The sequence below is a fragment of the Lissotriton vulgaris genome, chromosome 7 (genome assembly GCF_964263255.1).
Source record: "Lissotriton vulgaris chromosome 7, aLisVul1.2, whole genome shotgun sequence".
NCBI lineage: Eukaryota > Metazoa > Chordata > Amphibia > Caudata > Salamandridae > Lissotriton > Lissotriton vulgaris.
In genome coordinates this window covers 937,232,396-937,257,617 of record NC_141695.1, presented here as the reverse complement: position 1 = coordinate 937,257,617, position 25,222 = coordinate 937,232,396, and the positions used below count along the sequence as shown (strand labels likewise).

The following is a 25,222-nucleotide window of genomic DNA, read 5'->3' as shown; positions in this document are numbered from 1 at the left end:
ATATAGGTTGCATTTAAAAGGGAGAACTATGGTGGCATTGAATATATTCGTGGCATTGTTATTTGAATACAATGTTAGACAGATTTTCATGTTCCATGCAGAGGGGACAAGTATAGAAAGATGTTAGATTAGCTGCTGGATAGAGTCTTAGAGGTTGCCCATTGTTGACCAGGACAGGAGTTCAGTGCAGAGAGCGAGTGATTATCAACTTTTGAAACATTAATTGTAAATCACACACATATGTCCTGGATCCAGATGAGGTCCATAATTATTTGCGAGAGGTGAAATTAACATGGTTAACTTGGAACAGACTGTGATTCTGGATGGTCCCCTGACCATGACGGACTTGTTTGCCTATATCGACCATATGCAATAAGGGAGAACCCGAGTATAGATGGACAGGTGGCGGAGTCTTATCATGCTTTTCCAATTCTGTTATAGGAACAAGTCCTGGATGTGTGTGGTAAGTGCATACTTATGGGATGTCTCATTGATTCCATGAGGGATATATGGATTGTTGTGGTCCTTTTAGTGGGGAAAAGACCAGAAGGACTTCAAATGTTAGTGGTCACAATCAATTATGACTATATATTCAAAGATGTTCAAAGATCCTAGTGGAGCTGGTGCTATAAGACACTTAGCTCTAATTTCAGATGTAATGCACCAGACAAATCAGGCTTTATTGTCACAGCAATACCATTTGTAGCCTCCGCATGTTAGCTCAAAGTACTTTTTTGTTTATAATTGAGGAGTGTATGCAGTAGCTTCTCTGGATGTTAAACATTTTTAAACTGCCGGTTTGGACTTCATGCTTCAGGTACTTGAAAAGCTTTGTTTTGACCTCTATATCAAGGGACGGGTAAAGAGGCTTCATGCAAAACCCCAGTATTAAGTACTCAAAAGGAGATATTGGATTGTTGAATTCTGGAACAGGGTGGTTGCCAGAGCCGCCCACTTCCATCTTTTGTTCTTTCTGGTAGTGGAGCCCATGGCAAATATGTTAAGACTGCATATAGAGGAATGGAGGACTCTGATTGGTAGAGTGAAACCTATGTTATCTTAAAATGCCAATGACACTTTGTTAGACTTTAAAGACACTATTCTCTCTACACCCCAACTGTAAGATCTGCTTTATAAATAAATGTCAAGTTTTCATTCTATTTGGACTAAGTGCCGGATATTTCCCCTTAGGGTGTAAGATCAGTGTGGGGTGACATTTCTCACACGTATGGTCCCCCAATGGCAATTAAGTAATTTGATGTACCTGGTAATTACATTGGCACTTGTTCAGGACACACATATACCTTTATGCATCTGTCATGTACTGTCTCATATACATGAATCCGTGACATTCTGATGAATTTACCTTTATCAGCGATCGACAGGGTTGCTTTAGTAAAAATGTAGGTGCTTTCCAAATGATTTCATGTTTTTCATGCAACCTTCTGTGTACTGTTGAGAAGAATTTCATAAATTAAAAGGTCGCATATGTACTCTGATATAGACAGGTGCTCATCCTAGATTCAAAGTATATACTCTGAAATTACCCTATGAGGAGTGGATTGGCTTCCTGGATATCAATGGAGTTATCCTACTTAGGCTCGTGGTTGCAGCATATCCCAAATTTGCTGGCAGAGATTCCTAGTAGATAACATAATGTTCTTTATGATTGACATCGGTAATATGGAACTTGAATATCACGTTCTTTCCTGAGTAAAAACAGGCGCAGGAGACAAGCACTAGATCTATTTGATGTCTTTGATTGTGGAGTGTGTCTCCAAATCAATTGTGAAGAATGTGCTCTGTCTGAAACAGGCACAACGTTGGGGACAGACAAATTCGGCAAACTGTACTCTGAAGCTAGGGTGGGGGTTTACTTAGAATACGGATGTAAGTCAATTAGGACATCTAGAGATACCCTGCATATACTTGCGGAATCCAGGTCATATAGAAGAGTTTGTGGGTACCAATTCCTGTTACATGCTTGGTTTTCTAGAGCGATCCTGACACCTGGAAGTGATTGCTAGAATCACTAGAATTTGCATATATTAATGTATTCCGAAAATGGTGTGATCTATGCACTTTAACCCATCAACTTTGATAAGTTCAATAACAAACCTAAATAAAGCTCATGATGCTGGATATACAATTTTGGACTGAAAGTATCTGTGCCATAATTTTAGTGGATCAGAATAGCAACTCTTAAGAAATGTTATACACGTTATCCAGCTCCACTCCATCCACTCCTGAACACACACTTGGCTCCTCTGGGGGTGAAGATTGGTCTCGCTCCTCTGAATCAGGTTATCTGGCTACTATAGTGGTAGTTGCTGCCGCTAACTGTAGGCAGAATACCTGGCTCCCCTACCACTGGCTGGTGTCCACAGAAACTAGGCTGTACTGTACGTCTTAACACTGCAGAAATCAGGACAACCAACCCCACTATAATATTAAAAAAGAAAATTAAAAACGAAGCTGTAAAAGAATACTTAATAGTGGTCAGACCTCTCTCTCTCTCTCTTCTTCAGTTCCAGTCACAATAATGTCAGCAGACGTTGCCGGAAATGCTTCATGACATAAATAACCCTTCACCTCCCACAGACAGAGTCGAACATCACAGTAAATCTGTGGATCTCTCTTGCTCTTGACTACCACTTGTTAATTTTCCTGGTCATATTCTTGGCCACCCCTATGCACCACTGGAGTGAATGTCAATTAAGTAAATGATCCGGTGGTAACCTTGATTAACATTCTTTCTTTCCATTTGCGGGCAATTTTTGAGTCGGAGCTTTACTACAGGCCTAGTCTGAATTTTTATGGTGTCCGTTTTTAACAGTAGACTCGAGAAAGCACTTTAAATACCCCAATTCAAATATCCTTTTCAGAAAATCAGAATGACGAGACGCCAAGACCTCTACTAATAGAAGATTTTTTGTAATCCAGGGCATAACGAAACAGTCCTTTAAGATGTGTAGCTTTTTTTTACATTGTGATGTTGTGCAGGGTTTTTTTTTTTAAATACACTATTGGCTGACGGTTGCATTGGATCCGCTGTGAATAACAACATGCAATAGAATGTGAATAATAACATGCAAGAAAATGTGTTTTTCTGTACTCTGACACGATGTTTCCTTACAAATACACTTGGAGCTAATTGAAGATAACTTGCTGTCTGTCGGAAAACCATACTCGTTTTGTTGTTTCTCCAAATGTTTCGAGTACCTTTGGCGCATCTGACCCTGTTGCATGACATTCTCTAATGCACGACATTCTCTAATGCACAACACAATGCTTGCAAGCAGGGTTTTGCACGATGAACACATAAGTTACACACGATCGTACATTTAATGTGATTATAATAGCAGGTGGGAATTTGGCATGCAGGCAAATGCCATGCATCTTTGTGAGAATCCTTTTTAAATGCAGCTGTTAGGTGTAGAAACATTATTTGAAATATTTAATGTGTTCAATACAACATGGTTCTGTTGGTGTACGTTTTGACGGAGACACGTTTTAAATGCATTAGTTTCGTAGGGTGTATGTAGTTTTCAAATTTGCCACAAGGCGGCGCTATTATACAACACACTGTAAAACTGAGCTGGTTCCGCCTACAAAGTTGTCACTGCGAGAGCAGCAGCAGACGTTCTGCAGCGTGGATTTCCCTCAGTTACATCTTCAGGAAGGCGCACACTGCATCATATGCTGCTCGGTGTGCCTGCAGCCATATATTTTCGTGCGCTGATTTTCTCGGATTACTCATTCAAGGCTGGATTTTTCTGAACAAAAGAGACCAACTCTTCTGCTATGGGAGCCCTCCACGGAGAAGCAGAGCAGAGAGACAGACGGCAAGTAGTGTTTCTGTTGTTTTTCTGGTTCTGTGAGGGAGTCACCGGACAGATGCAGTACTCGATTGCCGAAGAAATGAAGAGAGGCTCCGTTGTTGGGAACATCGGGAAGGATTTGGGGTTAAATAGGAGGGATTTTTCTGAAAGGAAGCTCCGTGTTGTTTCTGCTTCCGGGAATCAGTATTTTACGTTAAACGCAGAAACTGGGAATCTTCTTGTGAAAGACAGAATCGACCGGGAGGAGCTGTGCGGGGAGTCACTCAGTTGTTCCATCAAGTTTCAGACCATTGCGGAGAATCCTTTAAACATATTTCACGTGGAAGTGCGAATCCAGGATATTAACGACAATACTCCGAGCTTTTTAAAGAATTCCCTCGATTTGGAACTTGTTGAGACCGCGTTGCCGGGAGCGCGCATTTCCCTTGGAAATGCCCGGGACCCTGACATTGGCATTAATGCCCTGCAGGGCTATACACTGAGCGATAACCCGCATTTTGCACTTGAAGAAAAGATAAATAGTGATGGCTACAAATATGCAGAATTAGTTCTGGAGATTGGTTTAGATCGTGAAAAAGAAAGTCATCATCACTTGGTTCTGACTGCCTCTGATGGAGGAGAACCAATCAGATCCAGCACAGTGGACATTAATATTAAAGTTCATGATGTCAATGACAATGTTCCCTTGTTTGGTCAGCAGAGCTACAGAGCCAGCATCAGTGAAGGGGCAGCAATTAACTCAGTGGTGCTTCAGGTGAAAGCTACAGATATGGATGAAGGTTCAAATTCCAAAATTGCTTACTCTTTCAGCAGCATCTCAGATAGTGCTCTTAGTACTTTCAGCCTGGATGCAGATACAGGAGAAATAAAAGTTAAGAGGCGTCTCGACTTTGAGAAGACCTTTTCTTACAAACTGACAGTGGAAGCGAAGGATGGAGGGGGACTCGTGGCTCATTGTCCGGTGCTGATAGAAATTATTGATGAAAACGATAATGCTCCTGAAATAACATTTACTTCTATCACCAATCCAGTCCCAGAAAATTCACAGCTGGATACGGTTGTGGCCCTGATCTATGTTGACGACCAAGATTCTGGAGATAATGGCGAGGTTAGGTGTCATATTGAACAGCATCTGCCTTTTAAATTAGTATCATCATCTGAAAAATATTACAATCTTGTGACTGCAATTATTTTGGACAGGGAAGTTGTCCCAGAATACAATATCACAGTCACTGCCTCTGACAAAGGATCCCCTCCTCTATCTACAAGCAGAACTATCCGATTACAATTATCCGATATAAATGACAATCCTCCAGTTTTTATCCAGCTTTCGTACCAAGTTTATGTCCCGGAGAACAATGCACCAGGTGCTTCTATTTATCGGGTAAATGCGTCTGACGCAGATTTCGGTCAAAATGGCCATGTCACATATTCATTGAGTAATCTCAAGGAGGACACCCCCCTTTCATCTTATATTTCCATTAACTCCCAGACTGGCGTGATCTATGCCCAGCGCTCATATGACTTTGAACAAGTGAGAGAATTTCAGTTCCAGTTGAGGGCCATGGACTATGGGTCACCTCCTCTCAGCAGTAATGTTACTGTGAAGATGTTTATTATCGATCAGAATGACAACCCTCCTGAAATCCTCTATCCTATTCTGGAATCAGACGGCTCGATATTGTTCGAGATGGTACCCCCTTCTTCCAGTCAAGATTATCTTGTAACAAAGGTGGTAGCTGTGGATGCTGATACTGGGCACAATGCGTGGCTCTCGTACCACCTTCTTCATGTCCCAGAATCACCACTGTTTAAAATCGTAGCACATAACGGAGAGATACGGACAACAAGAGCCTTGTTTGAGAAAGATCTCACCAAGCAGAAAATAGTTATTTGTGTGAAGGATGGTGGGCAGCCTTCTCTGTCTGCCACAGTTACTGTGAATATTGTGTTTGCAGAAAACATGGAAGAAGCACTTCCGGAATTAAGTAACCAGGCAAATAACCAAGACAATGACTCAAACTTAAAGATCTACTTAGTTGTAGCTTTAGCCTTAATTTCACTTTTATTCACTTTAACCCTAATGGTTGCAGTGGTTATCAGATGTAGAAAACCCAAAGAGCCCAGAATACTTGAGTCTCTGTGTCCTCCACTCTACACCCACATAGACCCGAGATTCTCTTCCAACTACCAAAACGGGACTCTGCCGCTGCCCTACTCTTATGAGGTCGCTGTATCCCTGGATTCTGGCCCAAATGAATTCATTTTCCCCAAGCCAAGTCTTCTTTCTGCAAAAGATTCTGGGACTGTACAAGAGTCTCTTGGAGGGACTGTGGACAACGAGATCCTGGAACAGGTGAGGCAAGTTTACAATTGTCTAAGTGTGCCATTCTTCTTAGCTTTTGTCCATCAGCTGAGAAACTTAATGGGTCACATTTTAGCTTGGCGTATAACCTTCTTATAACTTTGATTGTATTTGCATTGTTTATTGTTCAGCGCCAAGATTCCCCAAGGGGTGAATGTGCACTTTACCATTTACTGCTATTTTATGTCATTATATAAACTCTGTAAACACACTATCATGTGTGTGTGCCGTACATTTATGTGTGTATTTGTTTACGTAATATCCAAATAGTTAAGCAAAGCTTTGTGGCCCATTGTCTTAATATAGAGCTAAAAAAAGTTTTTTGTTTTTAAAACGACCACTTTCTGTAAATGTGGCAAACCAATTTGGAGGTCTCTTGTGTTTTCAGTAAGTGTTTTAGAAAGCTGTATTTTTAAAAAAAACTTTATTTATTGATTGAAATCACAATAGTACATTACATGATTGAACGACAAATTGCATGTTACCATTAGAAATTTCCGGTTCAACAACAATCAAAATTATTCAGGACGCATCTCCTACCAGTCTCTTTTCTTTTCATCTCCATTTCGACCGTGGGTGATACACATAGGTCCCTCCTGTGTTTGTTCCACTGTGACAATTTCCTGTCCCATTTCTTAGGGAAGCCCCTTGCCTTCTAGACCTCTGTCTCTGCCAACATGCACCTGTCCATTTCCATGACCCAAGGAGTAATACGAGGTGGGCTCTTATCCCCCCAGCCCCTAGCCACTTCTCTCTTCACCAGCGTGTATCCGAATGTTGCGAACTGTTGTTCGATCTCCGTCAAGTCAGTGGCCTCCCAAATGTTCAATAATCCGAGTTGTGGGGTTAGTGTTATATCTTTAGAAAGACGTATTTAGCTATGTTTTCGTTTCTGGTGCATCCCAACCCTCGAAGCATGCAAATGTAGAAAGACAAAACCGGTATTAAATGATCTGTGGGTCGAATCATGATATTGGTTTAAGAATATGAGCTCAAACAGATACAATTGACCTGGGGCCTTGTAACATTTACTTTCTGCGGTCCATCATACAATTCCCAGGTACATTTGAGCATCATATTAATGTCCCATCTTGTGGAGTCCTATGAAAGTAGCTACCACTTCTGTGGACAGATTGCAAAATGAATACACCATTTGCAGGCCTTCCTATGAGTTCACTGAAATAGAGCGTATAGTTAAAAGGGGGTCACTCACATGTGGGAGTAAAGCTGCAGTATGTTTCACCGTCTTTGTGTGACAGTTGGTATTTGTACGTGAACATGCACCTGAATTACATTTTAGAAACATTGGCGCCCTCAACAGCATTCACCATTTTCATCCATAGGTGGACACAGCAGGGTGGTAGAAGTAGGCAGATAGATAATCAAGGCTGAGCTATACCGCTCTTTCATACATCGTTAATGGCAAAAAGTAAGTCAATGAACACAAATAATGCAACTACCGAAACAGACCAGTGGCTAAAGAACTGGGCAACCTTCTTCATCCACTGATGCCCTCTAGCATAGGTCAGTGCATTTAATTCATCTGTGTGGTATGCAAGGCTTTCCTTGAATGGACTGGTAGTGTACAATGCACAGTCACTAAAATCACAAACACTGTCCGACTTCAGTAAACAATCTATCCTAAAAATATTGATTAACATGCAAAAGAAAGCACAGATTCTTTGCTTAACCAGTTTAGCTCACAACTCTCCATGCTCTATGGCATAACCTATCTGTGGCTGTAGTGGGGGGTAGCGCGCTGTCACCCACTCGCACCAGCTATGCCATTACACAAAAAAAACCTAAGTTGTCATGCTTAGTTGCCTGCAGGATGAGTGGGGGAATATTATGCCTCATCAATGTGTGGGTCGGTCTACACCATCTAAAAGAGGAAGGGTGCCAAATGGGTGAGTGCAGTCTCGGGCCCCTTCTCCCTCTCCTCTTCAAAAGCAGGATTTATTGTGCAGGTGAGCACATCTTGTCAGAGTAATACCTGATGTAAAAGCAGGCTGTGTGGGGTGTACTCCTTGCCAGTCCACAAGAGGAGGTTCTGGGGAATCTTCACCCATCTCCCACTCATCCTGGTGGGATTGAACTTTGAAGGTAAAGCAAATGTGTGGACTTTTTTTGCTCCATCTCAGTCCTTCTAAAATCTCCCGGTCCTGGGAAAGAGCCTCATTTTTTATGTTCGGTGAATATTCCAGTGGCATGTTTGCCCGAGCTCTGGGTTCCTGAACTACGTTGTCCAAGTAACATCAATGTGCTAATGGTTCACTCTTTGTTTTCCTACTGTAAATGGAAGCATTTCTGTATAAACTGCTACTCCTTAGCTACTCCTTTTACTTCTAGTAAGCACTTACAACTTGAGGAAAAACGATTTCTCAAATGATTACTTCGTTTACCCACCTCTGCTTCTAATTTTATTGTTTACCAAGAGCTTGAATTACAATACTTAGAGGATCTGCTTTTGGTTAACCTCTGCTCCTTTAGTTTAATATCTGGTCTAAAGCAAAAGCTAGTTGTACTAAATCCATCATTTTAGATTGCCTAACCCAGGATAATGCCTTACGCATTTCGCTTTTGTTGTATGATAAGTCTTCTTTTAGCACCCTTTTTAAACTGTCGATGTAGGATGATCCTTCTAAGGTCCTGATACTTACCAAGAATCTGATTAAAGTTTCTTTTAGTAGGAAATAGGCAGGATCTTAGAATAAGTTTGGAATTGATTAAACTAACAGTCCGCATGTATATGTCTCTTCCTTTGGGGGAGGTTTACCAATACTATTTATCCTGAGTTACTAATAACCAACATCGATATGTGTTGATAAAGTTTTGGCTTGGCACTGTGCACCACCTGGTAGCTTTCCTCTCAATGAAGTTGTGTCCACCTGAGTCGACCCCCTGTCCATGTGATGGTGTAAATAAGCTGAGCACCATGCACTTTATACTATTTTGTAACTTTTAGTCTGGCTATAGGCGTTATCCTATTAAAGCAATTTTTGCCATACAGAGTATTAGAAATTACAAAGTGGCCTTGTATTTTTTGTTATTTTTAAACGATCATATAGTGTGTTTTAATGTCGCAATTTTTCTTCTGAAGGCGATCGGTTTAAGGAAGAGTATTGTGTGTTAAATTGTACTGGTTGTGAGAATTAGTAAATTATGTACTCAAATTATGTGATATTCTGAACAAGGCACTTTATTTCTATTCTGTCATATTGTGATGTTTTAAAGTATGTTTTATGCACTTTTATGGCTGTTTTTTAATTAGTCGAATAAAGTTTGAACTGACTGACTATTTCATCCAAAGTGCACAATGCAATGCAATTTTGAAACCACCTAGATTTGATATGTTTCCACATAACTATTGTTCACTCATTTTTTATCAATGTACTATGATGTATTCATTTAGAAAACATCTCAGTGTTTGAAGTTAATCAGTGAATATAAGGGATGTCATGCACTAAATTGTGTTTCAGTGGGAATGTGCAAGGGGTCTTTCACTGTTATCTGGGGCTAGACTACATTCATGAGCCCAGCACACCTGCGTCATCTTTCATCACCGTTTGCCTAAGAAGCATGTGAACTAAAGGTACAGTTGGTCAGATATGTTGCAAAATTAAGTTTTGGAGTTTTTGACTGTTTGTAGACTGTGATACATTTATTTAGCGTCTCTTCCTTTTCTGTTTCTTCTCTAAATGAACCTAGTCATACGAGTATGACACACATCTGTGTTTATTACAGTGCTTCACTAGAGTGCCTCGAGGCATGTTACATAAGCACCAAACATACTCACTAATGCTTTCCCACCATAGATATAACCGAGAGAAGCAGGCTCGGGCTGCAGAAGTCAGCTTTGCACTTTCTGCTAACAACTAAACTAATAATTTCACATACATGTCTGCCCATGGAAGCAATCACAAAAGGTGACTGTGTCGCATGGATCTATTTTCGTGATTGGGGAGAGGCATATATGTTATTTTAGCCCCACCTTAAAGGCACAGAATGCATAAACCATTGCCAATCTAGTGACTGTTGTCTGGATATTGCTCGTTCAGATGCCCAGCTGAACTGTGCCACAAAGCCTGCTTTGATAATGGCCAGCGCTAATGTTCGCTTATTTGTCCGAACAGCTTGTTCTAGCTTATATTGGCTGTTTATCAGGTGTGGTGGGTGGAAAGAGTGCAAAGGCTCTTTAATTAATCATTTCCTTCTAATGTGCATACTGAAGGTGCAAAGTAGAACATTATCAGACTTTTCTGATGTCCCAAGCGGCCCTGCTGTTGGAAACCAACAGTATCCTTGATGGTGAGGGTAGTGGAGATGGTGGCATGGTAAGGATTGGTCAGTGTAAGCCTACAAGTCATCGATGTACGTATGGTCTTAAAATGCATCTCGAGTAACCAAGCATTGGTTGACTTGCAGACACACAGTGAGGTTTGCTTTGAAGTATGTGGTTTAAATTAGCCTATAGTGTGCTTGGCATGCACAGGGTGATTTAGAGTGTGTACAAGGTCATCCTGTTTCATCGCCACTGAGTTCCAAATATGCGATTATGAATGTTCAGCTAGAATTATATATTGGCTGCATATACATTGTTATTCTGCCGTGGTCTGGAGATGTATTTCTATATGGACGGTATTGTTTCGAGCGGAGGCACCATTTCTGTTTTGCCCAACTTGCAGAAACCAATCACAAACCATTCACCGGTTTACAGCGGCAGAACAGCTCTAGCAGGACAGGGAGTTTGTTCATTGTTGGTTTTCTTGCATTGGTGTTGCATTGTATGCGACCAGAGTGGGGATTCTGGAGCTGGGCATTGGCGTTGTGCATTTGTTGCCAAGTGCTTAGAAGTGTTATGGGGTATCCAAGCCTACCCTTATGTCTAATAGAAGCCAGAACGAAGAGCATTGGGCATGTATTGCACGTTTTCGATAAAAGTTCTCTGTGAAAGATGAAATGGTTCTAATATTGTGGAAAAAATCGACATAATGTGTACTTTCGACTCTTTTGTCTAAAAATAGAACACTGTGTGAGAAGTATCGCGAGAGCCCACACCTTTTCTCTTTCACGGGACAAGGGCTGCTCTGAAAATAACCATTTGTACTAAAGGGGGTGGGGCAGTTTGTATTCTACTTTCCTGACCACAGTGTTCCGGCATTGCTCCTCAATGCAGCAGCAGCCCTGCATGGAGCCTCATGCCAGCTGCATACTGTACCCCAGAACAACTTATGGAGACTATTGTTCCTGACTCACTGAACCGCGCAATACAAAGAGGACAGTCAGCGGTGCCCATCGTAACCCTGACCCCAACATGTTGTCACAACACAAATCTCGCCTTCTTAAGAGCAACATGACATTAAGTAGAACACTACAATGAAATACTTGCTTTTAAAATGCTGTTACTTGAGAAGAAATAGTTAACATTTTCAGTGCAGCTTTAGAGGAGGAGTGTTTTTGTCGATGTAAAAAAAATACAAAAAATGAAGTATGTTGTTTTAAAATTAAGTGGGTGCAGTGATTTTTGTTTGAAAAATTGTGGCCTGAAGCCATAGTGTCTTCCAGAGCCCCTCTGATCTGGCTATTGACAGTCCTGAGCAAAGGTTCATGTTTTTATTCCTTATTCATAAGCAAGTACCAGATCTCAACAACTGCTTCTTTTGCAGCAGGGGGGCCCACTTTCTTCATCATGTCATGTTGTTGCTTTCCTCTTGGGCCTTGGCCTCCCCAAACCTCACTTTATCTGGGTTCTCTTATTGGTAGACCTCGTCATTCTCACTGAAGTCTTGCCTGTTGTGTCATTAGGATCAGACTGGGTTTACTGTTGTGCCCTGCGTGGCAGTTTTTTGGGCTAGGGTGCAAGTGGACTGGGAAGTTGCTGCACGTGGGAGTACACATTGTGCCCTCCTACCACTAAGGCAGCCATTTCTACTCCAGCTTCTCAACCATACAGGAAACCATGAACATCTCTACATACTTCCACCAAGAGAGTGACCTAGATTACTGAACTACACGCGCACACACACACAATGATTATCCAAATAGCTTTGTATTTGGCAGTTAAAGTGAAAATTCAACATGTTCCCTGCCAGCTACAAATAAAAGAGCAATTGTTATTGTCTGAAGCTGTCTAGTGAATGCCAGTCCAATAGTGATTAATTATGGAGATTAAATCTTTCTATAGGAACGTCTTCCTAGAAATACATGTGTATATGTATATATATGTGTGTGTATAAATATATATATATATATATATATATATATATATATATATATATATATATATATATATATATATATATATATATATATATATATATATATATATATATACAGTGCTTGTTTCTGAGAAGTGCTGGTATACTCCAATTAAAAGTATAGCATTTCTCTTGAGAAGTGCAGGTACTCTACCTATCAAAATAAAAAAGTGCTGGTACTCCGTACCGGACATGGCCCATTTAAAGCACTGTGTATGTATTTTTTTTCTTTTCCTTTCCAATGGGGTTCCTGATCAGGAAATGACTTCCTTGCTACTCTCACTGTTTATTTGGGCCAGCATAGTAGCACTTTCTGCAGGGTTCCTGGGCATCCAAGTGCATCACCGAATCGGTGGATGAGACTGCCATCATCTGACTCCTTCAGAGAGAAAATGGTTCTGTTGTTTCATAACATTGTCTAGGTGCAACTAGAATCAAAATGCATTTCCCTGAAGACGCAGAACAAAGTCAAAACGAGTCTGTGATTGTTTGTATCCCTTGACAGAGAGTAGACTGGTAGCATTGAGTGAACTGTCCACTTCTGTTCTGGGCTAAAACTGATTGGGATATGGTGATTTCTCTGTCACACCACGATGAGCAGTAAACAATGGATTGGAATGAGACCGAAAGTAATTGCCTGTGGTAGACATTAATACAAGCATTCCATGGTGCTCTTTTAACATTTTTAAAATAATTATGTGCCAGAAGCCACTCCACATAGCATCTTGTTTCTAAGGGTGAATTATAGTGATGCTAGGGACATTTTACATGCCCTCTGGCATGTCCTCAAGCAGGGGATTACTTTATCGAAGAAGTTACAATAGCCTCGGACCCATATTATTTCCTATAGTCTCAAGGGTTAGTTTCCTGAATCGACCTTTACATTCAGTGCTCTGGAGGAGTGGTGCACTTGCAAAGGGTCACTCTATCACAACCCTATGCGCCTTGAACCTAGCTGCTGCTACTGCCATGAAAGTGGCAAAGGGCGTCACATTTTGCTAGTTTCATTAGTTAGGACATAACTATCTGTAGTCTTCTCGAGAGCCATGTTTGTTCATTGATAAACACTAAGAAATGTCTATTAATCCTAAATCAGTGGTTTCAGGTGGCAGATACTGTCCGGTTTAAGTACCTGCACTTCTATATTTTGAAATTGAGAGTTCATGCACTTCTAGGCACAGCTGCTATACGTGTAATGGGAGAGTACAGGCACTTCTTTAGACCCGTTTAGAGCACAGTTCATAAAGAACCTTCCAGAGAGGTCACAGTGGAGTTTCAACTGTAAAGTGCTATTCCATTCTAGACAATCCTCTTTCCCACAGCCATCACCCAACCTTAGCTGCGCGGGGGCTCTCGGATATGACGATGTGTGCATGACACCCCCTTGGTACCAAACCTAGATACAAGGAGAGGGGGCTGCCTGGTGGGGTGAGTGGGAGGTCACCTGAGATGATGAAGACGCCCTTTGATAACTAGCATCTCCTTTCCTCGCTGCGGCCAGATTCCGGAGATTAGACGCCAATCTCCGTTCCGGTAAGAAATGCGGTCCGTTCTTACCGGTTCAAGAGTGTCACCTGTTGAGTCACCTGCTTCCGACTGACAGGAAGAGAATTACTTTTGGGGAGAGTAAAATCAGAGACATGAATTCAGAAATGGTTGCGTTCCAGGCCTCTGTGCTGTCCTGTTCAATGACAAGCACTCATTTCCCTGGGCACAAGCAGAAAGAAAACACCGGAAAGGAATGCCACACCGTCGGCCCGTTACCCGGCCCAGCAATCAGGCTGTTTGTTAGGGACACGTGTGGCCTTTTCCTGATGCCCGTTAATGAGTGCAATTTACGGGAAAAAAATGATTACGCTAATTAACTCGGAGAAACAGTGTGAAGTAGAATTAAACTGAATTCTCCATTGGCAGATACTGCATTGTTCTGAAGAAAAAAAATGTCGGCAGATCGTGCAGTGCGTCCAAGTGTGACGGAGCTTTTACGTTGCATTTAGTTATTTAGTCATCGCTCTGGTTCTCGCCTAGTTAGCCATGAAGTCTAATGGTTGTAGACTACGGAATGGCTGTTTGATACTGCGGATGAATGACCTTGTGGTATTCCATGACCTGATGTCATTTGGAATTATCATATGTCATTTGGAACTACTCTATGTTTCACAGAATGTTTTGCCTTGACTTCTACTGTATTGCTGTGGAGTTGAAGCTGTTAAGACCTATCTTCCTACCTGTGGTTGTTAAGCTGTTCTTCTGGAATAAACCTTCTTGGAACCTACATTTGTGTATTGGATTTACTACATAATTGCTGGCGACGATTGGGGATCCAGATCTCAGAAGGAAACAGCGTTCACTTCTTTTTCTCCTGGATTGGTCATTTTTTTTTTTTTTTTTTTTTATCCTTTTCAACTTCAAGAAAACCTACATTCTCATGGTGTTAAAGACCTGCTTATTTGGAAACGTGAGATGAGAATCCTACTTCAATTGTGTGAAAGATCCGTTTCCTGAAAACACGAGAAACGTGAACAAATGTAAGTTTTCTCATCAGCTTTAATAACTTTCGATTTGTTGCCTTTTCGACCGCATCTATCGAGCGGTGTGCTTCCAAGCATTACGAACGTGAGAATATTTATTGCATATTTTCTCAATTTCCCATACTGGAGTGTGTCTCCCTGGTTGTTTACTTTCAAAGAGACTCACCTCGAGAATCTCACAGTTCGTTTCCTTCACGAGGCGTCCTTCGTGTTTCCCCTCGCTCTGCCATTGTTATTGACGCGGAGTTGCATCCTGGGATACACGCGTCATTGCGGACGTCATCGCGCATGCGTGACGCTCTTGGCGGCCATATTAGTAAAGGGCTGAAGTATTTTCTTCGAAATTGCGAGTATATTTTCAAAGTTTACTCGAAGACTTATTCCTGCCACTTCTCACGTTCAAAAGCGATTTTTAAGGAAATAAACTCGGATTTATAAAGAATTAAACAGCAAAGATAACAGTGATCTTATAAGAGGAAAAATCGACATTTTCAGCAAATCCATTACTACGGTGATTTGCACACCAGTTATATTAATATCCTTATTTTTCAGGTTTCAGGATAATTTAATTACTTACATTGTTTATTTTCAGCTGTATTTACAAATGTCTAATATTTCTGCTCCTCCTCATTTTCTTCAAGTTGCAGGTGATCCTTCAATAGAATGGGATCTTTGGTATCCCATGTTCATTGCATATGTAGAAGTATTAGAAAAAGATGGTTGTTCTGCTAAAAGAAAACTCGCTCTCTTGAGACATTGTCTAGGGGGTGCTGGAATTAAAGAATTCGACAACTTACCACCCTTAGATGATGCTGGTGATATGGATGTGTTTGATAAAGCTGCCAAACAAATGAAAATTCGATTCGGTAGAAGAATAAACACCGTAATGGAAAGGTTCAAATTCTATTCTCGAGAGCAGAAACCTGATGAAACAATTGAAGATTACGTGGCAGCATTACGTTCACTTGCTTGCACCTGTGCATTTGAAACTATATCTTACGAACAAGTCCTTAGGGATCAAATAATGATGAAGACTAAAAGCAAAAAGATCCAAGAGAGACTTTGGTTAGGGACTGAAACCACATTATCTGCAGTAGTGAACATAGCTAAAGGCATAGAACATTCAGAAATATTTGTGTCCGAAATAAGAGGGAGAAATCAGAAAACAAATGTTCCTGATGTTGAAGTAGCCATTGTCAAAAATCAGCCGATTTCAGGTTTTTCCGGTAACAAAACTAATTTTAAAAAAGAATTTGTAAAAAATTCCTATGACAATAGAAATTTTGTCAAAAAGAATACTATTCTCTGCTACAGATGTGGAAGTTCCACTCATGTGGGTAATTACAAAGGCTGTCCTGCCTGGGATAAAATTTGTGTAAAGTGTAAGAAAAAAGGGCATTTTGGTAATGTATGCAGATCAGGTCAGAGAATTAACTACATATCTCCTGAAGAAGAGGAGGTTCTTAACAGTTTGAACTGTATACTTTCTGTCGATGAATGTGTTCAGCAAAAATTTCCTTCTTGTACTATTCTTATGGATGGTAAACCTGTTGAGATTTTTGCTGATTCTTGTGCTTGGTACACCATTATCGGCAAAAATATTTTTGAACAATTGTGGAGTCATAGAGAATTATTAAGTCCAGACATTTACCCTGGTGGTTACACGGGACAAAGAATCGCCTTAGAGGGTTTTTTCTGGGCTAAGCTATACTTTAAGAATTGGGATATGATGGGAAAAGTCTATGTATCCACTAAAGGTGTATCCATTCTTGGTTGGCCTCATCAACGTTGTCTAGGAATCAAATTAGATCCCAATGCTAATCCTCCAGTTTATGTTGATGAACCTCGTTTTCAAAAGTCTATTACTGATTCCATGGTGAACTTAACAGTAGATGTATCCAACAGTAGTTTCACTAAATTAGTACTTGAGAAATTTCCTGAGATTTTTAGTGATGAATTAGGAAAATATGCAGACTTCAAACACAAAATCATCTTGTATGATAACGCTTTGCCTGTTAGACACAGAGTGAGAAATGTTCCTTTGGCCTACAGACCCAAATTGAAAGAAATTTTGGATGACTTAGTCAAAAGGAACATAATTGAACCTATCGAATCCTCCCCTTGGGTTTCGCCCATTGTAATTTCTCTTAAAAGCACAGGCGAACTGCGCTTATGTGCGGATCTTCGCAGCCTTAACAAAGAAATATGGATAGATAAACACCCTTTACCGAACATACATGAACTTATTTCTGCGCTTTCTGGCGCTACTGTGTTTTCTTCCATTGATTTAGCCAGTGCCTACCATCAGGTGGAGTTACATGAGGACTCCAGGAAGTTGACTGCATTTGTCACTCCAGAAGGTATGTTCCAATACCTTCGCATGCCTTTTGGTTTGGCAAGTGCAGCTTCTGTATTTCAGCGTCTAATGAAAGAATTACTAATGGAATGCAAGGGTGCCATAGCCTTCCAAGACGACATTTTGATTTTTGGGCAAGATTGCATTGAACATGATAAGAACTTGTTTTCTGTTTTGGAGAAAATTAAATCTAAGGGACTCACATTAAAGTTCACTAAATGTAAATTTAGACAGGATAAAGTAGAGTACCTTGGTCATGAAATTTCGAGCAATGGCATCAAACCAAAAGTAAATCATGTTCAGAGTATTGTGAATGCATCTGCACCTCAATCTAAAGAACAACTTCTTTCCTTTTTGGGTCTCACCGAATTCTATGGCAAGTTTGTAAAAAACTACTCAGACATTGTACATCCTTTAAGGATTTTACTGAAAAAGAATGCAAAGTTTGAATGGAAAAAAGAACAACAAGATTCTTTTGAAATTCTGAAACACAAAATAGTAGAGGCCCCATTTTTGAAACCGTATTCCGTAGGTAAGGAATGTATCGTCTATGTTGACGCTAGCAATGTAGGTCTAGGCGCTGTATTAATGCAAAAAGACAAATCTGGTGAGTTTGTAGTGTCATATGCCTCTAGAGCTCTACGTGATGCTGAAAAAAATTACTCAACCATTGAGAGGGAACTACTAGCTTGTACTTGGGCATCCCAGCACTTTAGACAATTCTTGTGGGGAACTAAATTCTCTCTAAGAACTGATCACAAACCACTGATCACCATGTTATCTGCTGGTGGTGGTAGAGTACTTACCGCTCGCTTAGCAAGGTTAGCGGCCAAGCTACAAGAATATCGTTGTGAGGTCGTGTATGTTCCAGGACGTCTGAACGTCCATGCAGACTGTATGTCACGTTTTCCTGCAACTGTAACTGTTGGTAAAAATGTTGATTGCGATGTTGCATTTTCACTTGCTGATGTCAATGTAATCTTGAATCAAGAAGGTTCTTTCTGTTTTTCTGAGAAAGACTGGTTAGAAGCTATGATGAATGACCATGTCTTGATTCAAGTTAAGGAGTTCTTGATTAAAGGTTGGCCTGAAGAGAGGAAACTCTCCGGTGAGTTGTCATCCTTCTACAAAGTTAAGGATGATTTGATGTTGTCACAAGACATTATTGTTAGATCTGATAAAATTATTCCTCCTTTGAAACTAAGAGAGACTATTTGCAAATTGGCACACGAGGGACACATGGGAATGTCCACTACTAAAAGGAGGATCAGAGAACATTACTGGTGGCCTGGTGTCGATGCCATGGTGGATAATTGGGTCAGGAATTGTTCTCCCTGCTCTCTGAGCGACAAGTCTGTTAAGAGCGTATCTGTTGACACAACTCCCATTGAATATGCCAATGGCCCTTGGCGTAGATTAGCCATTGATATTATTGGACCTTTTAGCTACCAGTCTGGAAAAGAGTTGTTTGCATTAGTTCTTATTGATTACTTCTCTAAATGGCCTGAATTGAAGATTGTTGAGAGAACCTCTTCAGAATATGTCATTGAATTTCTTGATGAAATTTTTGCTAGAGAAGGTCTACCTGAAGAACTTGTTTCGGACAATGGCCCACAATTCATTAGTAAGGAGTTCGAAGATTTCCTAAGTAATTGTGGTGTTAAACACAAAAGAACTTCAAATTACTTTCCACAGGCAAACGGCCAAGTTGAAAGGTTCAACAGGGTCATTAAGGAATCTTGCCAGTTGGCTGTGAAAAGTGGCTTGAAGTGGAGAAGAGCGCTTCAAGCGACCTTGTTGACCTATCGGTTATCTCCCAATACGGTGACTGGTTTGTCTCCTTTTGAACTATTACGTGGTAGGAAACCAGGTTCTAGGCTTTTACCTTGGTGGCTAAGAAGTAACTCTTCTTACGAAGTAGATTTTAAGGAATTGAAGGATAAAATTGGCAAGTACCAGGAAAGAATGATCCAACATTCTGAAAAAAGAAAATACAATTCTTGTAGTATCAAAATTGGTGACCTTGTTCGAGTAAAGTCAGGTGGACTTCTACACAGGAGGGTATGTAAATGGTCTGATCCTGTCAAGGTCATTGAGATTTTTAGCAAAGCTGTCAGGGTGGAAGGAGGTAAAATATGGAACTTGAGGCGAATTTCTTTATGCAAGACCAGTACTACACACGTTCCTCCCACTCAAAAATCTATTGTTACTGAGAAGTTCCACTTAGACCATAACTCAAATGGCTTTCCTGGGACACATGAGGTATATGACAATTTAGAGAATAAATTTGTAAATAGTTCTAATCTGGGGACTCATTCTGACATTTTACCTAATTCTTCTGTTGAAATTGATAATTCTTCGCTGAATGCTGACTTTGAGGAGACTTCCTTAAGACGTAGTGAGCGTGTCAAATGTGTTCCTTCAAAGTTCAAGGATTATGTTAGATCTTAATTATTAACCAATATTGCTCATATGTTACTTTTATTGTTTTTTTTTTTTGTCCCTTTTGTTTTTTTTCATTTTTTTTTTTTAAAAGGGGGGAGGTGTGTGGTATTCCATGACCTGATGTCATTTGGAATTATCATATGTCATTTGGAACTACTCTATGTTTCACAGAATGTTTTGCCTTGACTTCTACTGTATTGCTGTGGAGTTGAAGCTGTTAAGACCTATCTTCCTACCTGTGGTTGTTAAGCTGTTCTTCTGGAATAAACCTTCTTGGAACCTACATTTGTGTATTGGATTTACTACAGACCTTAAGTTCCGCCATCTCAATAAAACCTATAAGGAGACCTATAGGGAGACTGGTTAACTCGGAGTCCCAACCCATATCGCTAAAGTGTATTTAATTAGGGAGTCTGGCACAGGGAGGCGCAGCGTCACTTAAAGTCGACGCTTTAATCACGCATTAGATGACCAAGTGCGCCTAGCACGAAAGCTTGTCTGAACAGCAGGGCTTTGAGGTTCTTGTTAGATTAACCACCTGGACAGTGTTCCACCGACACCAGTATAGTTTGCAGTCCCTGCTGGTACAAAACTAAGCAAAATCACCTAAGGTCGGTAGTTTTAAGCCTTCGTCTCTAAAAACTTCAAACCAGAAGTATAAATAGAAAATATTTTTAAATGTGATTTTAAGCTGCGGTACTTTTATATAGCTAATAATTAAAATAACTAAAGGCAGACAATTGTTACAAATGAAAACACACGATGTTGTTAACACTCTTATTTAGTATTTCATCCAGGCCCTTTCCGATTCTTAAAACAATGCCTAATGGCCGGTATTTTTCACTTGGAAATGTGGCGGTCCTAGTTCTTGAACTGCTAATGCCTGTATCGGGGCATAGATCACTTTTCCAAACGTTTGTCCTAAAACTATGAGGGTCGCGCATTCTGTTTTGTAACGGCGACAAATACTCGTCGGGGGGGGGGGGGGGGGGGGGTTAGACTGGTTTGACCCCGGCATAAGGGGGGTGCGTTTCTAAGGTCTATTGCGCGCCTACTTCAGATCTCCGTGGGTGCAGTTGGATACAATGGTATTGAGGGCTCCGTTGGAAGAAAGTAACCTGTCGCTCAACAGTAGATTACATTTGAACACTGCAATTTGTTCTAAAATAAGAGCTGTTGCATGGGTTCGGCTCAAGATGGTAAAAGAGGGCCATCCGTCCACCATTACTCCGCGATACTACTTCGACAAATGGAGCACGAGTCACCTCCTTTTGATTTTACGCACGCCGAAATTATCAGCGGGTTCAGAGGCAGCGTTTGCAAAATTGCATGTAAAAAGCACCCGGGTGTAACTGCTGCAGTTATCAGCTAGGACGCTGGGTGCTGTGGTGTCCGGAGACACGGGGGTAAGGGAATGCCTAGGCCGCAAAATGGGGCCTAACTATCACAGATACAAATGACGCAACACTGACTACGGTTAGGGCCAAAGACCACGAGCGGTCCTATGGCCGTTTATTTATACTCAGGGGCTACCCCGCCCCTGAGGCGTATGCGTGCGTGTGTGCGTACGTGTGCGGGCCGGGTGGCTCCATCACTACATCCCTCCAAACTCACAGATCAATAGTCCCGGCCATGAGATATCTTGGATCAGTTCATATTCCATGCATAGTCCTTTAATCGTTGGTTGGGGGTCGGATTGGGTCGCAGGTGATATCTTTGGCTTTGACGACTTTCCAGACCTCCCGTCTCCACTGGTTGCTCAGGGCGATGTTGCTCGAGGAGTTCTCAGGGCTGATGTTGTCGGCCGGTTCGAGTCTCTGTGAAATCGGTCTTTCTTCTTCTCGTGGGGACGTGGGTGACTCCATGCGTGCTGGCTCCTGGTCTCCGTCTTCTGCTTCCTCAGATGCAGAGCCGGCATGTCCACCGTCGCGAGAGACTCGCTTAAACCATGACACGTTCCGAGTCACGGCTCGTGTGCCTCTGGATGCGGACACCATGGTGCCGTGCACATTCACGATCTCCCACACTTCCGGTTCAAAGGCTGGGTCGTATTTTGAATGTCGGTGCCGGTTCTTGAGGACCACTTTGTCACCAACTGCCAATGACCTGGCTTGGGCTCTCCTAGCCTGACTGGCTTTGTCGTTTGTACGCCTCCGTCGATCTTGGGTGGCTTCGTGGTTTATTTCAGGGGGGCACCAGGTAGGTGTAGCTGGCACGCAGTCTCTGGGTACCTTCTTGAATACTAGGTGCGCCGGAGCGCAGCGGGTGGTCGAGTGGGGTGTCTGTCGATATGCGCTGAGGAACTGTGACAGGCACTCTTCGGCGTCCTCCCTTCTTTCCACGCCAATTTGCAGTGCGCGGTTCAAGGTCCGCATAAATCTCTCGACTTCCCCGTTTGCCTGGGGCCATTGTGGAGTGATTTTTCTGTGGTGGATGCCCCGGGCGGTGAGGTATGCCTGGAAGTCTTTCCCCTGAAAAGGAGGGCCATTGTCCGACCTCACTTCTTCGGGCAGGCCTACCATGGCGAACACTCTCTCCAGGGCCTTCTTGACATGGTGGAACGCTGTGGAGGGTACAATTTCCACTATGGGAAAACGGGAGTAGGAGTCAATTAGGACGAGGGTGTGCCGTCCATCCGGGAATGATCCAAAGTCCACACTTACTTTCGACCATGGCTCTTTACAGGGACCTTCTGTGATCACCGGGTGAGGAGCAGGTTCCCGGCCTGTGATGGTGCACGAATGGCAGTTGCCAACCTCTTTCTCTACCGCTGCGTCCATGCCGGCGAACCACACTTTGTTGCGCAGGCGTCCTTTGGTCTTTGACACCCCTTGGTGGCCTTGGTGCGCAAGGCGCACGACTTCCCCCTGTAGCCTTGCAGGTACCACGATCGCCGTTCCTCGGAGGATCACACCATGGGGTCCGATGCTCAGCTCGCTCTGAGCCCTCCACAGTTGTTGCCTTGCCAGCTGTTCCTGGGGCGTGAGAGCGCTGACTCCATCCAGGAAATTTTTCCAGTTTCTATTTGCCAGCGTTGCTTTCACTTTGATGAGGCACTCGTCTTCATCCGTGGCTTTTCCGATGTCTTCTAGCGTCAGGGCTACTGGGCAAGCGTCTTGAGAGATCATTCGGACGTACTCTTCGACGTCGTCTTCATCACTTCTAGTTTGGACTGCATGTGAGGAGCCGGGGTGTCTTGATAGGAAGTCCGCAGGATTGTCGGCTCCAGGCCGATAGATGACCTCGAACCGGTATGTTTGGAGTTGCACAGCCCATCTCTCAATCCTGGGTGGGGCGAGCCTGGCGGTTCCTGCAAACAGAGGCACCAGGGGCTTGTGGTCAGATACTACTTTGAACTCATGTCCGAACAGGTAGAGGTGAAAATGCTGGCACGCCCATTTGATGGCCAGCGCTTCACGTTCAATTTGGGCGTACCGCTTCTCCGTCGCGGTCAGTGCTCTGCTAGCGTAGGCTGTCGGCACCCATTCATGGGCTTCTGTCTCCTGCATGAGGACGGCCCCCAGTCCCACAGGACTCGCGTCCACAATGACTTCCGTGCGCCGGTGTGGCCTGAAGTATGCCATGACTTTGTCGTCAATTAGCGCGGCTTTGATTGCCGCGAAGGCTTCGTCTTCCTTGGCAGTCCACGCCCATGGTTGGTTCGATTTGGTGAGGGTGCGTAACGGCTCGGAGAGGGATGCCAATCCAGGGATGAAACGGCCACAGTACGTGGCCATCCCTAAGAAACTTCTGACCTCAGTAGCTGACATCGGTTTAGGAGCGGCCCGGATGGCGTCCGCTTTCTTCGGATCGACCTGAAGTCCCTCCCTGGAGAAGATATACCCGAAGAAATCCACTGATTCCTTGTAAAAGGAACATTTTTCTTTATGGAGAGTGAGACCGTGATCGGCAAGGCGTTGCAACGTGGCTCGGAGGTGGACGTGGTGCTCTTCCAAGGTTTTGGAGAAGACAAGGATGTCATCGCTTAGGTTTATAACTCCTGTCAAGCCTGAGAGAGTCTCCCTGATGGCGTTTTGGAAAACTTCAGCCGCCGATGACACCCCAAAGCTCAGCCGCTTATACCTCCGGAGTCCGACATGGGTGGAGAATGTCGTGATGTTGCGACTGTCCGGGTGAAGCTCAAGCTGGTGATATCCGGCGTTGAGGTCCAGCTTGGAAAACCAGCGAGCGCCGTTGAGATCTGCCACGATGTCGTCCATGGTTGGCGTTAGATGCCTCTCCCTTTTCACTGCTTTGTTCGGAAGACGCATGTCCACACACAAGCGTATTGCGCCTGGCTGCTTCGGCTTAGGAGCGATCACGAGAGGCGATACCCAGGGCATCGGGCCCGACACTTTTTCGATCACCCCCAACTCTTCGAGTTTGTGTAGTTCTTCCTCCACTTGCTTCCGTAGGTGAAACGGCACTCGTCTGTGTCTGAGGGCAGTGGGTCGGACCGTTGGGTCAACGTGTAGTTTGAACTTTCTTCCTTTCAAGCAACCGAGTCCTTTGAAGAGGGTTGGGAAGTCTCGCAAGATGGCTTCCGCGTGCAGTTCATGCACTTGTCGCGCGAAGAATACTAGTAGCAGATCTTCCGCCGTGTGGCAGCTCAGGAGTGTGCCGCGCCTGCCCCCGGTAACATGGAACTTGGTCTGGACTTGCTGACCATTGCAAGCAGCTGTCACTTTGATTACTCCCCTCAGGGGAAGCGGGTCGTCGCTGTCGTAGGTGTATATTTTTGCATTTGAAGGAGACAGTGGTGGGCGTGGAGACAGTAACTCATATTGCGTGCTGTCCATCACGTTTACTGATGCCCCAGTGTCAATGAGTGCTTGCACAGGAGAGCCAGCAATGGAGATCTCGCACATCGGGGGTGGGCGTCTTCTAGAACCTTCTCTTCCCACGAAGGAGACAAAGAAGACATTATCATCATCGTCGTCAACGCGGAACGCTGACCTTGAGGCATCACTGCACGGGCCTGGATCTTCCAAGGAAAGTTGCCGCACCGCCTGTGTAGGGCCTCTTCCGCTTGAGCTAAAACGGCGGTTCCCGCTGCTGCGACACACTTTCGCAAAATGATTCGCTTTTCCGCAGTTGGAGCATACTTTTCCTCTCGCGAAACACCTTCCACTGGCGGGGTGTTCCATGCCGCAGTTCCCACAGGGGTTCCGGGAAGTGGCTTGCGAGGCTCCCCTTTGCGTTTGTGGCCGGCGCCTTATAGCGTCTACTTGTTCCTCCTTGATGTGAGGGGTCTTGGCGGGGGCGCCGGGTCGGTCAAGAGCAGCTTGCATTTCGTCAGCCCTGGCGTTGGAGAGCTCATGCGAGCGCGCAAGGACGAGGATCTCGTCGAGAGAGATACGTGGTTGCCTAAGGATGAGGCGTCTGAGTTGTACCGACCGGCACCCTTGGATTAGTTGTGCGCGAAT

At 43.1% G+C, this 25,222-nt stretch overlaps 1 protein-coding gene across 1 annotated transcript; it reads left to right on the top strand.

The window, feature by feature from the left end:
* The first annotated feature begins 3,897 nt into the window (after positions 1-3,897).
* Positions 3,898-15,559, top strand: LOC147702735 (protocadherin gamma-B6-like). The gene is made up of 2 exons (XM_086929442.1): positions 3,898-6,198; positions 15,548-15,559. Exons 1-2 carry the CDS (start codon positions 3,898-3,900, stop codon positions 15,557-15,559), a joined length of 2,313 nt encoding a protein of 770 aa, XP_086785568.1.
* The last annotated feature ends 9,663 nt before the right edge of the window (positions 15,560-25,222 follow it).